The following is a 14,450-nucleotide window of genomic DNA, read 5'->3' on the forward strand; positions in this document are numbered from 1 at the left end:
AAAAATAATTCAGAGATCATACACGCCATATTACTAAGAAATAATTTATTATCTTTCCATTATTATTAAGTAAATTAATCAATAAATATTCTAATTATTTTATTCATAATTATTTAGGATTTGTAACTAATGTAGTCACTTTAAATTGGATTTCTTACTAAATTTATATTCTTTTATATTTTTTCTTTTCTCCTCTTAGATAAAAGCAGAACTTCTATTGAAAACCCAATAAAAATAAAAATAAAATAAAAAATCCAGAGATCATATATACCATATTACTTTAAATTGGATTTCTTACTAAATTAATTATCTTTTTTCTTTTTTTTTCTTTTCTCTTAGAATTCCTTAATGAAAAACTAAAAAAACTTTTCAAAGACATACACACCATATTAGTAAGAAAGAATTTATTTTCTTTCAATTATTAAGTAAACCAATCAATAAATATTCTACTTATTTTATTCATTATTATTTAGGAAATGTAACTAATGTGATGATCACCTTGAACCGAATTTCTTGCTAAATTCATTTTCTTCTACCTTTCTTATTTTCTCTCTCCCAGAATACTGGATTATTAATTTGAATTAAAAAAATGATTTTTTCACTTTTGTTAGACGAAAATGGTATATTTGAGTCATTTATGTAACTGTAGGTATATATATCAACCACTTTTGTAACGAGAGTATATCAGCTCTAAATCGCAAAATTGAGGGTTATATAAAGCCCTTTCCCTTTTTTCCCAGGTACTCCATTATCTTGGTTAAAACAACACTGACTTCTTCCACATAGCAAATATCCATTCAGGACCTAGCATTTTTAGCAGTAAAAGAAAACTTTCGTAATACAGTCAAATCTCATTATAACGATCATTCACTGTGATAAAAAATGATTCCGTACTTGAATGTTCAATTGCACAATACATGCCAAAACTACTTATGGATTCACGTCCCATATATGTATGGGAAATGTTTTCAGAAAGTATATGTAGCTCAAAGCTTACTATTGACAGCCAAATACTTGGTATGGCGACCTTGTGCAACTATCTTCCCCGTCTTTTTCTTCCTCAACTCAACAGTGACAGCAGCGATTGACTTCCCAACACGTAATACTTTGGCTTCAAGTTCGATTTCCTCCTGATTATGTAAGACAGACAATGATTGAATGAGGATATTGCATTGTATCCTTTTGAAAATTAGAGAACATTGACTTGCACCATACAGAAAATACAGTCCTTAAATGGAATAATATATGCGAAAAAGCATATCAACGCAGTGCTACTTATTTGGCTATAACAAGTCATCTTAGGAGTTTTAGCAAGTAAAACAAACAAAAAATAGGTCTATAACCAATCAACCAAAAAAGAAGGATGAGATTCAGCAAGCACATTAATACAAGAAACAATGAAAGTCCCCTGCTTGGTGCAACTTTTTCCAGCTAATATAAGCGAAGTACTTCCTATTTCTTCTTCTTTTCTTCAACAATATATGACAACACATCACAAACTATAAGTTTTTTACTCGTATCTATCTATGTTGCAACTAATAACACTAAGGTCAAGTGCTTTAAGTTGCTGGTAGTTTTGGCTCATAGGTAGTATTGATTTACATTCAAGATATCAGGCTGAATAATAGTCTACTTTCAGTCTACTAGACTATCACTTGTGCTAAAATTGTATATTAGATGCCTGATATAACCAAGATAAAATTCTCTATATACTGTCTAATCGTGAATGAAATTACATTTCATTCTAATTCCCTATTCTTTATCGCCAAGAGATTCTTCCTTTGAAGATAGCATTAACATTCTACAAGAAGATTAAATTCAAAGCTTCTATATCAAACCGGTCGAATTGTTAAACTGACTATTGATGAAGTCCGTGCTATTGCACATGTTTATCTTATAGATGTAAAAGCCATCCATGTGTATCCCAAAATGTTGCATTGTTGGAGGTTGGTGAATGAAGAAGGCCAATTCTGCTCTGACATCCTAGAGTAGCATTTATAAACTAAAGTTTGTGGCATTGCTAAAACCAGAACACACTTTATTGCATAAGACTTCAAAATAAGCTTCAAGAACATTCCGATTAATTAAGTTTTGCTCATAACGAAGTTACACTCAGCTAACTATACTTAATGCAGTTCAAGAAGCTATGCAAATAGAACTGTATATAACATCAAAGACCTCCACATGAAATAAGGGCCATAATTCTTTCATAACAACACTATAATTCCGTCTAAAAGTTCATCCTTCTTATGATTTATTGTGAAAGATAACCATAACATCGGTGCAAAATATCCTCATTTTCCTATAAAGCTCTCTCTTTTACTAGTTAGCTTTTCTTCTCGGAGAGAAGTTTCAGTGAGACCTATTACTACCAGTATTATCAAAAGCGTGCTTAAGCCCTGAAGCGAGGCTCACAACGTGTTGAGCGCTTCGCCTCGCTTTATGTGCGCTTCAGTGTCGTCATCAAGATTCTAAGGCAAACTTTTCCTTGCCAATGAGCCTCTTATGAAGAAGTGACACTAAACAATTGATATTTCACTTTATCATAAAAAAAATTTTCAATTTCTTTGGTCATATATTTGTCATTCATGTTTATAATTATTGGTCTTGGACTAAACATATATATTTGTTTTTTTTTCTCCCTTTGCGCCTTTTTTCATCAAAGCCCACACTTTACTTGTGCTTTGCGCTTAAAGCTCCACAGACCTTAGAGCCTTTTTGCGCTTTTCGCTTTTGATAACACTGATTACTACGCAAACAACAACAAACTCAATGTGATCGATCCCACAAGTGTGGTTTGGGGAGGATATAGTATACGCAGACCTTACTCCTATTCGGGAGGTAGAGTAGTTGTTTCAGATAGACCATTGGCTCAAGGAAAACATATCAAAGCAAATCGAAAAAGAAATAACGAAAATGAAGAAATCATGGAAAAATACTACTCCCTCCGTTTCACAAAGAATGACCTCCTTTCCTTTTTAGTCAGTTTAAAAAAGAATAACCTCTTTCCTTTTTTGGTAACATTTTACTTTTTGCTTTCCACGTGGCATGTTTAAGACCACAAGATTAAGGGCAATTTTGTACATTTGACATAACTTTAATTTAGGACCACAAAATTCAAAAGTCTTCTTTATTTACTTAAACTCCGTGTCAAATCAAATCAGGTCATTCTTTATGAAACGGAGGGAGTATTAAAAGCATACTGAAAAAATGAAACAGTAACTGCAACAGAATAGCACGATTATTAAAGTACAAGAGTCAATAGACAGAAACAGAAATCAAAGGACAAGAAACTACACGGGAAATACTACGACTATCAGTATGGAAGTATAAGCAAGACAATGCTCCACCACCTAATAACCTTCCACCCTAATCAGTGTCCTCCACATAGGACAGCCTCCCGTCTAAGGTCATGTCTAGAATAAGATAATAACTTCCAAACTCTTAGCACATTTCTGAGGTGAAGACGAAAGACAACATAGAGCCCGCTATATCGCTAGCAAATCAATAAATATACCATAACCTATACTTGAACAGAATGAACAAAAGAGCCAAATTCCCAAACTCGAAAGATGAATCCTTACTCAATAACTGTACCAAATTTGAATCTGAACAAAAAAGAAGAAACTCACTCCGAGATAAGCAGCATCCAAATATGAAACGTTGATCTCAAGTGATACACCAGTGAGTGGCGCACCTACAGTATGAACAACAGCAGAACCCATAATATCCACCAGAGTCGCCGTAGCTCCGCCATGTAGAAAATTACCGGCATTCTGTTCCGATCAGAAATCTCAATTAATTAATTAATTAAACAAAACAACAAAAATTGTATATATAGAAACATGAATAGTAATTCACCACTAGACGAAGAGGAACTTTGAAAGAACAGAGAATCCGACCCGGCTCAACAAGGTCAACCTTTATCCCATGGGAGACAAAGGGTTCAATAAATCTTGCAGGCATGGAATCCACTGAGGTTTCATAGTTGCCTCCTTCTTTCTCCAAGAATTTCTTCAATGATTCAATATCCATTTCTGCTACTGATCTCAATTTGCATACCCAATTCAATTGAATTGAATTATCTTATGGTTTTCGTGACGTATTCAACCAATAGGAACCATGTGTATGATGGTGCGTTTTGTGTGATAGTTACCTATTATTAAGAGTAACTTACTACCCATCCCGGTTGTTATGGACCGATAAGTATTCCTTCATTTTTAATTAACGATTTTGGATTTGAATCTTCTTATGTACAAAGTCGCTTTTGTTAGAGAGCATTTTACTCCAATGTGAAACTTCTAGCCTGAATCCGAATTTAGTCAAGCTCCATAGAATCAAAATTAGGTTTAATTTGTTTTAGTTGAGCTCCAATGTGAGTACTGGACATCGGGTGAGAAATCAATAACTTACAAAAAGTTCACTAGAAGTTAATTATGATTGTTAATTTATAATATTATGAATCTTATATATTCAAGTGCATTTGCATGTATTTGAAATACATAGACAAATCTTGTTCTCACTTTCCTCCTATTTCGCTTGCCACTCTCATATGTATCATGTGTATCCAGTGTGATTTATATGTGTTTATGATTCATCAACAAATCTCGTTGCCTCCCTCCTATTCTCACTCGTTTCTCTCCATTTTTCAGTGTATCTAGTACGAAAAACATGTATTCAGGTGTATCTGACTTGAATATGGTATGAAATTATTGATTAGTAACATAAAATGTAATTATTTCAATTGGGAGAACTAATAAATATGGTAGGAATGCTTATTTAGTTAGGTAGTTTCTCCATTTTAAAATTAGAAATTTGAGAAATTAATTAGTTTTTTTTATAATTGTGATCTTTAAAATTTTAAAATGTATTTGAACATGCATCTATTTGACTTAGCTAGTTTTAAAGATTTCAAAAATACTTTTAATTTGAACTTCATAAGTGTTTCTAGCAATAATATATAAATGTATTCTTTAGTTTGATTTTAATTAGTATTTATGTTCTTTAACTTTGTATATGTGTACTTGAGTTTATATAAAATTGAACAAACAGACACATGTGTCCTACGTAAAATATATGATATAATAAAATTTAAGTAACAATCAACACAAACATGATATTTAAACTAATAATACAATGCAATACGACGAGTACCAACCATCTAAACAAGGTGTTACATGTAAAAATAGAAGTCTTACTTCATCTAGGTGTTTTCAATGAATAACCTTCTTGTAGACATACAATTTTGAAACCAATAGAAACACCATGAAGTTGATAATGCTAAGAATAACCAATAGCCAAAAGAAGTAATCTAAATGCCCTTTGTTCAAATTTTCTGTTATCCATCCAAACTTCTTGTTCCTTGTCACAATTGTAACTAGGAAACTACTCAAATAGCTACCTAATGCAGCTGCCATCAACAATAGGGCTGAACATAAGCTTCTCATCGCGTCGGGAGCTTGATCATAGAAGAATTCCACTTGACCTATCAACGTGAATACCCCCGCGCATCCAAGGAAAAAATACTGAGGAACTTGCCAGAAGATAGACATAGGAATTGTCTTGACATCATAATACCCCTTCTGTTTGATGTAGTCGAGGCGTACTACTTCCACAACACCAGCAGATACCATGGACAATATAGATATTACAAGGCCTATACCTATCCTCTGAAGCTGAGTGAATCCCCGGGCGTGGCCTGTGTGCTTTCTAGCAAAGGGGATGATGAGTTGGTCATATATCAGCACCCATAGTATCACACTGATTGTTTCAAATACTGTCAAAGATGCTGATGGTATTTTGAAATGACCGCCCATGTGGCGGTCCATTGTGTTCCCTTGGAGCACAAATGTTGTGTTCATCTGACTGTATGCAGTCGTGAACATAATGCAGCATGCCCACACTGGGAGTAGACGAATAATAGACTTGATTTCCTCAACTTGTGTCACGGTACAGAGCCTCCAGGGATTCACCGATCCATTTACTTTATCGCGTGTTGTTTCCACAGCAGACTTGTCCAAGAAGCTGAATTTCATTTTCCAAATGGTCAATAGTACAAATATAACAGAGATTCGCTTATCAATAGTTAAGTGACTTTTGAGTAATATTAAAAAAAAAGTGACATTCTGAGTAAACTACCCTTAGTTGAGCGATTATCTGAGAAATTAACTCAAATTCTGAGGACGATTATTACATTTCTAATATTATAAGTCCATAATTTTACCTGAATTTATCCGTATGAGCGAGCTTGCGGCTTCCCTGGATGCTTGATTCCTCATTAGAAGTCTCATAAAGAAGAGATTTATCAGCAGCAGGTTTAACATCCCATTTTCTCATAGAAGCTACCAATACTTGCAACATCCGAATCAATGGACTACCTCCTGGCGTCTGGAGTCTATAAAAACGAGTGCCTGCAAAGAAAAACATAAGAGCAATAGCCATTGCAACAGCTGGAATTCCGAAACCCCAGCCCCAGCCGACACTCGTTTGTATCCAAACAAGGACTGATGAAGCAATAAGAGAACCAATATTGATTGACAGATAAAACCAGTTAAAGAAGGAGCTTTTCCTTCTCTTTTCGACCTCATCGTTGTCATCAAACTGATCAGCCCCAAAAGAGGACACACATGGTTTGATGCCACCAGTCCCTAAAGCAATCAAGTAAATTGCAATGTAGAATGTTGTTTTCTCTAGCTCTGTTGGGTGGCAAATTCCATTATGACATGATGGCTTTATTCCAACTATTGAAGCTGACATTGTCAATAGAGTCATTCCCTATAAAAGAAAAGTTCATCAAATCATCACAAGACTTATTGTGAAGTGGCGACTAGCTAATCGTAAAGAAATAGATCTTGGATCTAACTCAATCCCAAAAGTTAGCTTATATAAGGAGACTATTTACTCATTCCATATTAGACGTGGGACTCTTAACACTCCCCTGCACATCCAGTCAAACATGAACAATATAATATGGGGGTCCAACATCGGTGAAACAAGGAATTGGGATGAGTTTAGCTCTGATACTATGTAAAAAAGAATCTTGGGCCTAACTGAACCTCGAAAGCTAGGTCATGAGGGGAGAATTGTCTAAAACCATATAAGGAGTCCATTTACCCATCCCATATCCGATGTGAGACTCTTAACACTAAATAAATTTGACAAGTACTTGTTAAGAAAAAGTAGTTACCACTTACCATTATATAGATGATTGAGAAAATTGCTATTGTCCAGTATCTCCCAAGGTAAGCATCAGCTAAGAATGCTCCGAGCAAAGGCGTGACATAGCAAGTTCCTTGAAAGTTTGTTACAACTTTTGATGCAGCCGCGTTGTTTAGGCCAAGCATTTGATGAAGGTAATTAACCAAATTAGCACTCGTACCAAAGTACGCTAGTCTCTCAGAGATTTCCTCCCCTGTAAAACGCCATGGATCGCGCTATTTATAGTAAATGAAATCACATAGTTATATTAGTTTGATTAAATATAAAGTTACTATACCAAGGATGAAGAAACAAGCCTTCCATGTCCCAGTTTTTTTCTTGTTAGCTGGTGCTTTACTGATATCAGTTGTCCCATCTTTTGTGTAGACATCATCTGCTCTTTCCATTTCTAGCTTTCTCTGACAATTTATGTAATTAAGAGTTTACATCAACAAGACAACAACACACTCAGTGTAATCTCGGGGTCTGAGGAGGTGGGTAGAGTATACGCAAATGAACGTTACCCGTGCCAGGATTAGAGAGGTTGTTTCTAATGAACCCTCGAGGAAAACAGTTCAAAGCAAATCGAGAAAGGAAATGAGGAATTTAGTACATAATACTATAGAAGTCATGACAAAACATTCTAAACAGTAACTACAATAAAATAATACGATGATAAGTACAAAAAGCAATAGATAGTAACAGAAATAGAGTGATTTAGAGTTGCAAAGTCTTATTATTATCAGAGGTAAAAAGTGAAATACTCACAAAGAGTACCTAATTAAAAATGGAAGCTGTTGAACTTTTTCTTTTCTACTTCTTGTTGTAGAAAAAAGTGAGGAAAGAGCCCTCAGAATCCTTGTTTTTTAGAAAGGTGTGTGTGAATGTGCCAATTTTTTGAGATATAAATGTATGTAGCCATATATAAATAAATATAAAAAAAGAAAAGAAAACAATGCAAAAAGTTGGTTAGTGTTGCATTTTGGGTAATAAAAAACATTTATTGTTATGCATCAAACAAATTTGTTGATATGATTATGATTAATAGGGGCTTTAATTATGTACTTACAAAGAAAAGGTCATTTAAGAGACAAAGTTAGACCAATCATGGTCAACTCCTTAGAAAAGAAATTTATTAAGGCTATTCTTAACTGGGACAGTAAGATAGCGTTTGACTAAAATTTTTGGATAAATTTTGAAACTTTATCTTAAATATTTATTTGGTCATATACTATAGTAAGCTCTTCTTTATCACTGAACTAGTCATCTAAACTTTTTAGAGAAAATTTCAAAAATAGCAAAGACAATATACATAATAAAGCTCTATAGCTATAGTACTTTCGGTAATTGCTCTTCATAGATATAATTTTGTTTGTCATGGAGGCTGCGATTTATATATTTCGCTTGCCCGTTTGTACATTTCGCTTGCAAATATACAAACAGGGTAAGTATATACAAATGGAGGCTGCGATTTATATATTTCGCTTGTCCTTTTGTATATTTCACTTACGAATATACAAATCGGGTAAGTATATACAAATTCTGTAATTATACATTATTTAGGAATTTTTCAGAATTCCGCTTGTATATTTCGCTTATCAATATACAAACAAAATATTTTTTTATGAATTTTTCATAAATCGTATACAAATAGCTAAGGTAAGCATATACAAATTCTGAATTTATACAATCAAGAGCCGAATTATACAAATTCTGGATTTATTCAAGCAGAGATCGAATTATACAAATTCTGGATTTATACAATTAGGAAACCGAATAACAAAATTTTGCGAAACTGTAGCCACGGATTAAAAATAATCAAAACTATAGCTATATTACATAATATACTCTAGATTGTTTTTTTAAAATCATAATATACTCTAGATGTTTGCCATTTCGCGTAATTTTCTCAAGATGCTTATATATTTAATAGATTTCTTAATATAATTATAGGGATTAGAAAAAAGTTGTCAGATTTTTGTGTGTAAGAATGAAAAAGATATATGTAGAACTTTTCTTGTTTATTGATCGATGTTTTCCATTTTACAAGGCCTTATATATATGGGTTGTACGCTCTTAACTGTTAGAGCCTACAATCCATACATACAGCGGAAGCATGGTCATAAATCACAAACTTACATAATAACATAATAATATAAATCAAAAACGAAAATTACTAAGCACTAAGCACTAACCTCTTGAGTCTTCATAAAAATAGTTTCAAAACTGATGAATCTAGAGCTTTCATCTTCTACTATTTTCTGACTAACTTTCTAACTAGAAATTTGTGTGGCCAAATATTTCTTTTTCAGAAAATAGGGTGATCTTTCTTTGAACAAGACTGTCCATTATATTTCAATTTTCATTGATGAAGAGAGGGGAAAGGGCAAAAAAGTTTTTTGTCATTAAGGGAAAAAACATTTTCAGCCTTGTGGAAAAACGTTTTTGCGTTAATGGGTAAAACGTTTCATGCCTATTTTTTTTAAAAAAAAAAAACAAGAATCAACGGTTTTTAAAAACCAAATATTTATTCTTTAGAAGGCATATTAGTCGGGCATAATAGGGACCGCAAACCTATTAATTGAGGCTTTCGATTACAATATAAATTTACAAATGAATGAGTTATCTATATCATAATAAATTATAAATTATCCTACTAAAAATTAGTAATTGCACTCCTCAATTTAATTTTGAAATCTATCGATACATCCTACCAAATGTTTCATGCATATAGCGACCCATAGGGCGATACAAGTTTAGTCTCTACTTTCTATCATGTGAAACCCTAAAAATTATAAATAATTTTCACATTGTACCCTCATGACTTTAATCAATTTCTTGAGATCAATTTGGTGTTTTCTATCTTAGTATGTTGCCAAGATATCATGTTTGATTCGGTCTGGCGGGATATTTCTAGAAAAAAATATATTACTCTGAGATTAAGAGATTCATGTGATGAGGAAGACCATTAGATATTATCACATAGATCAATTGTGTTCATTGACGTCTTTTATGTTTGTCTATATGAGACAAGTACATAATGATGAACTCAAAAATTAAGAAAACAGATTATGAGAAATATGAATGTCATAAATGATCTAGGGAATTACATAGTATAATCTACTTTAAGTTTTATTGATCGAGATGTTATATATTCCTAACAGATGTATAGTAATGAAGCTCTCGTAGTATGCACTGGACACGCGGTCTAGTCGTAATGTATAAAAGTTACATAATAGGAATGAGAGTTGACCTACTATATATGTGTGAGTGAGAGAAGAAGGAAATTGGATTGGGTCACCCATGTGGGTCAACCCGGATCCATGTGATCAAGAGAAATGGATAAATATAATTATGTATTATATATCAATAAATATAAGGGAAGAACACAACTATTTGAATAGTTGTGTCCTTTCATAATTATAAAAAGGGTTCTCAGAGGAGAGATAAAAGAACTTTTCATTCTCTACAATTCCAAAAAGAACACACTTCTTGTGCTTATTCTGCTTCTTCTTTCTGTAATTCCATTAAAGTTCATGTGAAGATTCATTGAAGGTTTTTTCGCCAAAAAATGTTGGAATGAACGATTGTAACAGGTACAATTTTGGACTGTGGCTTTATATGGTGTAGTTCGTTTTATACACATCATGTAATTGCACTTTCTGACTAGTGAAATAATATTCAATGATCCTCCAAACTAAGTGTTTGATTAGATTCTTCAACTTGGATTTACCAACACTGTTGTTGGGCTGAATGGAAGTCGTATCAACTGCAGCTGGATGTTGTGCGTCAGAACCTATATTATAAAATAATATAGTGCAAGAAGGTATGTCAGTACTTTGAATGTACTGAGTATGTGAGACATGCACTATACAATTATGTTCAACATGCCCAATCTGAAAACTAAATACAAAACTGAAATATATAATCTGAATATAATGTTCAAGTAGTAAAACGTGCAATTGATAAGTACTAAACTGATTTAATTGAGTACAAGGTCAATGCAATAATTGAAACTGAACTGTGAGAGATACTATTAATCAACATATAACCATGTGAGTTAAACATGGAGTTTGATGTATAATTCCCATAAAAAGATATTAATATACGTTGTCAAAGTATAAAGGTTGATCTGATTTGACGTGATACCACTAAACTGAAGGCATGCGCCTAAGGGTGGCAACGGAACCGGGAGGTTTCGGTTCCGGATAGTGCCGGTTAGATCCGGACTTGTTCCGGTCCGGGAGGGTCAACCCGGATCCATGTGATCAAGAGAAATGGATAAATATAATTATGTATTATATATCAATAAATATAAGGGAAGAACACAACTATTTGAATAGTTGTGTCCTTTCATAATTATAAAAAGGGTTCTCAGAGGAGAGATAAAAGAACTTTTCATTCTCTACAATTCCAAAAAGAACACACTTCTTGTGCTTATTCTGCTTCTTCTTTCTGTAATTCCATTAAAGTTCATGTGAAGATTCATTGAAGGTTTTTTCGCCAAAAAATGTTGGAATGAACGATTGTAACAGGTACAATTTTGGACTGTGGCTTTATATGGTGTAGTTCGTTTTATACACATCATGTAATTGCACTTTCTGACTAGTGAAATAATATTCAATGATCCTCCAAACTAAGTGTTTGATTAGATTCTTCAACTTGGATTTACCAACACTGTTGTTGGGCTGAATGGAAGTCGTATCAACTGCAGCTGGATGTTGTGCGTCAGAACCTATATTATAAAATAATATAGTGCAAGAAGGTATGTCAGTACTTTGAATGTACTGAGTATGTGAGACATGCACTATACAATTATGTTCAACATGCCCAATCTGAAAACTAAATACAAAACTGAAATATATAATCTGAATATAATGTTCAAGTAGTAAAACGTGCAATTGATAAGTACTAAACTGATTTAATTGAGTACAAGGTCAATGCAATAATTGAAACTGAACTGTGAGAGATACTATTAATCAACATATAACCATGTGAGTTAAACATGGAGTTTGATGTATAATTCCCATAAAAAGATATTAATATACGTTGTCAAAGTATAAAGGTTGATCTGATTTGACGTGATACCACTAAACTGAAGGCATGCGCCTAAGGGTGGCAACGGAACCGGGAGGTTTCGGTTCCGGATAGTGCCGGTTAGATCCGGACTTGTTCCGGTCCGGGAGGGGTAACGGGACGGAAACCGGGATTTACCGGTCCGTCCCGGTCCGGTTAGTCCCGGTTCCGTCCCGGTCCGGTCCGGTTCCGGTCCGGTTTTATACCTTTTTTTTTTTTTTTTTTTTTAAATCTGAAAATTTGAAAAATAGCCGTTGAGAGCCGTTGGGCAACGGGTTTTGGGCCCCACCAACGGCTCTTTCACCCCATAACCCCCCATTTACACCTCCCTACCCCCCAAACTTTTTTAATACCCCAAACTTCTTAAAACTACATTTTCAACCTTTTTTTTAACTATAAATACCCCTAATCTTTCATTCTTTTCACTCACAAAAATATCTTATAATCTCTCTACTCTCTACTCTCTAAATTCTCTTATTCTCGACTTCTCGTTAAAATTACGAATTTGATCTTTGGAAATTGGAGCTTCAAAATTCAACTTTCAATTTTCGCCTTCCGGTCATACACGTCTACTTTTTTAAGTAGACGTTTGGTACATTCGTTCCAACTCACTTTTCATTTAGTTATTTATTTGTTTACATTTAATTATTTATTTTGTGAGTAATTAATCTCTAGTCTCTACATATTTTAGTTGTTTATTTGTTTAAAACTTTGCTAATCATTTTCGTATTATATATAATTTGCTCACTTTTTATATTTTGAATATGGATTTTGGAAAAAACATTATTGAAAAGGGTAAAACAACCATAGTTAATTCGTTCACTAATTTATCTAGCTCAAAATCCAAGAAAAATAAAAAAAACCGGTAGTACTTCTCAATCTAAAACTAAAAAAACTTCTCAATTAAGAATAAATACGGATGATTATACGCATGTTGATGAAACTGTTTTTAATATTGATAGTAATAGTGGATTAGATCCTTATCATGAACATTTACAAAGAAGATTTGGTAATTTTGAAGAGGAATTACCTGAAGATGATGTTAATGATTATGTTGATAGTTTTGATAATAATGTTGATGAATATGATGATGATGAAACTGAGCCACCGTCGGCTACTAGTCCCCCTCCCAATCCCTCTTCCCCGGCTCCCGCTCCCTTTCGTTGTCCTGCTCCCATTCCCCCCGTGCATCCTAGGACTAAGGTAGAACGCGCTAAAAAATCAGTTGTGTGGCAATTTATGACTCAGAATGAAGATAAAACACAAGCTATTTGTAATAAATGTAAACATAGAATGAATCATAAAACTGTAGGAAAACAGGGTGGGACGGGACATTTGAGTAATCATTTAATGTCATGTTGTAAAAATGAATTTTTGCATGCTAAAGCTGTAGCCGAAGCTAAAAAAAATGGTACCACCCTTCCTGAAAATGTAGGAGTAGATGGCTCTAATATGGTCCAAACACAATTAAATCCTTCTAATGTTTCTGGTTCTAGTATACAACGGTCATATAGTAGAGAAGAAGATCTTGAAGAATTAGCTAAAATGATTGTTGTTATGGGTTTGCCATTTAGTTTTGCTGAAAATCCCGGTTTTATTCATTATATTCAAATTGTGTATAATCCACATTTTAAAGGTTTTACTAGAAATACAATTAAAAAGGCTATCTTTGATTATCAAGCTCAACATTTTCAATATCTTCGTTGTTTATTTTATTATAACAATTGTAAAATAGCTATTACTTCTGATATGGGCCGTAGTGTAAATGGTAATGATTATTTCACAATTACTGCGCATTGGATTGATGAAAATTGGACTTTGCAAAAAAGAATTTTAGGTTATAAATGTTGTGAAATGCATAAAACCGGTAGTTATATAGCTCAAACAATTATAGATGTTTTGCAAAACTATGGAATTTGTGATAAAATAAGTAGTGTCACATTAGATAATGCTTCTAATAATAGTAATGCTGTTGAAATACTAAAACCGTCTCTTTGCCCTATTTATATTGATGGTTTTCATATTAGGTGTGCTGCACACATATATAATTTGATTGTTAGAGATGGTATAGCAATATATGATGATGGTTGCACAAAAGTTGAAACTGCATGTCATTTTATTTTTAAATGTCAAGTTAAGTCTAGACGTAGAGATTTTGAAAATCGTTGTCGTGAATT

General features: G+C 33.3%; 2 protein-coding genes across 2 annotated transcripts; both read right to left on the reverse strand.

Moving 5' to 3' along the window:
- Positions 1-874: 874 nt before the first annotated feature.
- On the reverse strand, positions 875-4,035 carry LOC125817097 (uncharacterized). Its single transcript, XM_049496675.1, has 3 exons — positions 3,862-4,035; positions 3,633-3,776; positions 875-1,130 (listed from the first exon to the last, which is right to left on the reverse strand). The coding sequence occupies exons 1-3, from the start codon at positions 4,033-4,035 to the stop codon at positions 987-989; spliced, it is 462 nt and encodes a 153-aa protein (XP_049352632.1). The 3' UTR covers positions 875-986.
- Positions 4,036-5,213: 1,178 nt separating this feature from the next.
- Positions 5,214-7,604, reverse strand: LOC125817083 (protein NRT1/ PTR FAMILY 8.2-like). Its single transcript, XM_049496660.1, has 4 exons — positions 7,496-7,604; positions 7,194-7,411; positions 6,224-6,774; positions 5,214-6,024 (listed from the first exon to the last, which is right to left on the reverse strand). Exons 1-4 carry the CDS (start codon positions 7,602-7,604, stop codon positions 5,214-5,216), a joined length of 1,689 nt encoding a protein of 562 aa, XP_049352617.1.
- Positions 7,605-14,450: the final 6,846 nt, after the last annotated feature.

This window comes from Solanum verrucosum, unplaced genomic scaffold (genome assembly GCF_900185275.1).
Source record: "Solanum verrucosum unplaced genomic scaffold, falcon-dt-bn FXZP01000094.1, whole genome shotgun sequence".
NCBI lineage: Eukaryota > Viridiplantae > Streptophyta > Magnoliopsida > Solanales > Solanaceae > Solanum > Solanum verrucosum.